The sequence below is a fragment of the Pseudophryne corroboree genome, chromosome 10, assembly GCF_028390025.1.
Source record: "Pseudophryne corroboree isolate aPseCor3 chromosome 10, aPseCor3.hap2, whole genome shotgun sequence".
Lineage (NCBI taxonomy): Eukaryota > Metazoa > Chordata > Amphibia > Anura > Myobatrachidae > Pseudophryne > Pseudophryne corroboree.
Window position 1 is genome coordinate 29,993,855 of NC_086453.1, and position 3,903 is coordinate 29,997,757.

General features: G+C 38.5%; 1 protein-coding gene across 1 annotated transcript; it reads right to left on the minus strand.

Annotated features, from left to right (window-relative positions):
• Positions 1-543: 543 nt before the first annotated feature.
• On the minus strand, positions 544-2,357 carry LOC134965142 (chemerin-like receptor 1). The gene has a single exon (XM_063941667.1). It carries the CDS (start codon positions 2,355-2,357, stop codon positions 1,371-1,373), a length of 987 nt encoding a protein of 328 aa, XP_063797737.1. The 3' UTR covers positions 544-1,370.
• Between the last annotated feature and the right edge of the window lie 1,546 nt (positions 2,358-3,903).

The following is a 3,903-nucleotide window of genomic DNA, read 5'->3' on the forward strand; positions in this document are numbered from 1 at the left end:
CAGGCATGTCCAAACTGCGGCCCTCCAGCTGTTGTGAAACTACACATCCCAGCATGCCCTGACACAGCTTTAGCATTCTCTGACAGTAAAACTGTATCAGGACATTCTGGGATATGTAGTTTCACAAAAGCTGGAGGGCCACAGTTTGAACATGCCTGCTGTAGAGATCCGGACTGCTGCCCAGGATAAAATCTACTCAACGTGCCAATTATACAATCTTTATAAAATATAACAAATACAAGAATTCCAGTAATGAAAATAAATGTTTTTATTGTTAAGCTTAATTATTTAAGTAATGTCAAAATTATACATATATTTTACTTAAATTACTGCAATGTGCATATACAATACAAACACTTAATGTAATTACTTGCAATCATAACTTTCTAACCGTATCACGTCTGTATGGTTTGGTAACATATATTAGAATAATACTAGCAAGTCACCTATAGATAAAATGCCCTGTATAAAAACTATAGGATACAAGCAAGAAGAATAGCTGATGTAATGCAGTTCTTACATATCATTGTATATTTCATTATTCTATCATCCATAATTCCTACAATAATATCTAGATTTCTGTAAAAAGCATAACAACTTACTTATTTGGCAATAAAGTAAAGTAAAGTAATATATAATTACACCAACAAATTTCCTTTAGAAAAATTGTTGGAAATTATATAACACAGCGCACAATCTACTAGACAGTATAAGAATATTTTGAATCACATCAACTTCGTTGCTTGATTATTTAAATGTTATAACAGTCTACTATAATGTAATGAATAACTGTTGTGTACACTCTTACTTTGTTTTTCTTATGTTTTTTATTGAAGGAATGATTTATTTCATGTTAAATTTAATTATTACCCTACTTTACCAAACATTGTATTTAAAGTGTAGAGTTCATGAGAAATACATTGAAAGAATGGTTCCATAGTGGATTGGCTTCCACCAAACCAGTATAAATGTATATCTAAGAGAAAACCCTTTTGGAACCTTGTTTTGTAGCAAAACTTGTGCTGTCATTTAAAATAATTACATTTAAAAAGAAAATAAGTACACTTGAAAGATCCAAGAGTTTTTAGTCATTAACAGAATGAAGAGGATGATTTATGTTCTCGCAAATTTAGGGCAGAAGCACTAAGACTTGAAAAGTGAGAAAGTGGAAAGTGATAACATATCAGCCAATCAGCTCCTAACTATCATGTTACAGGCTGTGTTTAAAAAATGACAGGAGCGGATTGGTTGGCAGCTTATCACTCTCAACGTTATCTCTTTTCAAGGATTAGTACATCTGCCCCTAAATAATGTTTGGTTTCCATTTCAGATACCACTAAAATCTGATCATATCAATGCTCTGTATTCACTTAATACCTCTCTCTGAATGTGCTCTCTAGAAGAAATGGGATGGACTTAAATAAAATCTTTTTGAAGTCCCTTCCGACAAATACATAAATTATAGGATTGACACAGCTGTTAAAGAAACATAAGAAATAAGTAATGATATTCATGGTAAACCATACATTTTCACTGATTTCAGCATTCATGATCTCTAACAAGGACAATAAATGGTATGGGAACCAAAAGCAAAAAAAACAAATGACAATGGTAATAATGACTTTAAAAGGTCGACGTGACCCAGAAACACTTCTACTTCTTCTCAGTCTAAATGTGACAAGGCTGTAACAAATTATTATTATAGAAAATGGGATTATGAACATGAACACAAATCTGGTAATGTACATAGCTGTAATCCTCATATGTGATGTATAATAGTCTTCACCATATATGGCAACGCAGTCTGAGATATTGCCAATTCGGTCATGAACAAAGTCCATGAAAGCAAGATATGGGGAATTGAGTATAAAGCAGAATGCCCAGACTACTGCTGAGATCACTGAAGATAATTTGAGAGTTCTGTGGTTTTGTGACCACACAGGACACATGACTGATGTGCATCGGTCAATACTGATAATCATTAGGAAAGAGGTGCTGACAGACATATTGAGCAACAGTAAAGTCGTTATGGCCTTGCATATTATTAGATTAAAGAGAACCTTTACTATGACATTAACCATGAACATTTGCAGAGGTATGGAGACACTCAAAGCAAAGTCAGCTACAGCCAGGTTAAGGAACCATATAGTAGTAACTGTCTTCTTCATCTTGAATCCAGTAATCCAGATGACCAATCCATTCCCGATAGTTCCCAGGATGAAGGTTACAAAGAAAAAAATATATGAAGTGACTACTAAAATGTATAAATTCAGATCATATTCTATATATCCATTCCAGGGGCTGTAATCTGTTTCATAATTATTTGTGAAGTCAAATGCAACTGAAGTGTCTTCCATGTTTTCAAATGTTCTGCTACACAGCAGCAAATAAAAAAAAGAAAACATAAAAACAAAAAAAATAATTTGTATAATTTTGCATGACAAACCATTTTCATTTTAAATCTCAGCAATACAACAATAATCACATGACAACAACATACAGTACATAGCATTCAACTATTTTCAATAATTTGTATTAGAGGAGCAATGAGGGGGCAGGATGGAGCGACAAGGGAAAGTGGGGATAGAGCCACATAAATGAAGCTATGGCTGAGTGGCTGGGGAGAGAGGAGGGCAAACCTGAGTGCAAAGACAGACTAACGTGACCTGTATATGCTGAGTCCAATAATTTAGTATGTGTGTGTGTGCATTTGTGTGTGTGTGTGTGTGTGTGTGTGTGTGTGTATATATATATATATATATATACACTGTTCAAAAAAATAAAGGGAACACTAAAATAACACATCCTAGATCTGAATGAATTAAATATTCTTATTAAATACTTTGTTCTTTACATAGTTGAATGTGCTGACAACAAAATAAAAATAAAAATTATCAATGGAAATCAAATTTATTAACCCATGGAGGTGTGAATTTGGAATCAAACTCAAAATAAAAGTGAAAAAACACACTACAGGCTGATCCAACTTTGATGTAATGTCCTAAAACAAGTCAAAATGAGGCTCAGTAGTGTGTGTGGCCTCCACGTGCCTGTATGACCTCCCTACAATGCCTGGGCATGCTCCTGATGAGGTGGCAGATGGTCTCCTGAGGGATCTCCTCCCAGACCTGGACTAAAGCATCCGCCAACTCCTGGACAGTCTGTGGTGCAACGTGGCATTGGTGGATGGAGCGAGACATGATGTCCCAGATGTGCTCAATTGGATTCCGGTCTGGGGAACGGGCGGGCCAGTCCATAGCATCAATGCCTTCGTCTTGCAGGAACTGCTGACACACTCCAGCCACATGAGGTCTAGCATTGTTTTGCATTAGGAGGAACCCAGGGCCAACCGCACCAGCGTATGGTCTCACAAGGGGTCTGAGGATCTCGGTACCTAATGGCAGTCAGGCTACCTCTGGCGAGCACATGGAGGGCTGTGCGGCCCCCCAAAGAAATGCCTCCCCACACCATTACTGACCCACTGCCAAACTGGTCATGCTGGAGGATGTTGCAGGCAGCAGAACGTTCTCCTTGGTGTCTCCAGACTCTGTCACGTCTGTCACATGTGCTCAGTGAGAACCTGCTTTCATCTGTGAAGAGCACAGGGCGCCAGTGGCGAATTTGACAATCTTGGTGTTCTCTGGCAAATGCCAAACGTCCTGCACGGTGTTGGGCTGTAAGCACAACCCCCACCTGTGGACGTCGGGCCCTCATAACACCCTCATGGAGTCAGCATCTGATCATTTGAGTAGCACACATGCACATTTGTGGCTTGCCGGAGGTCATTTTGCAGGGCTCTGGCAGTGCTCCTCCTGTTCCTCCTTGCACAAAGGCGGAGGTAGCGGTCCTGCTGCTGGGATGTTGCCCTCCTACGGCCTCCTCCACGTCTCCTGATGTACTGGC

Excerpts from the sequence above, each read along its gene's own strand:
- LOC134965142 (XM_063941667.1), bottom strand. The coding sequence starts at position 2,357 with ATGGAAGACACTTCAGTTGCATTTGACTTCACAAATAATTATGAAACA.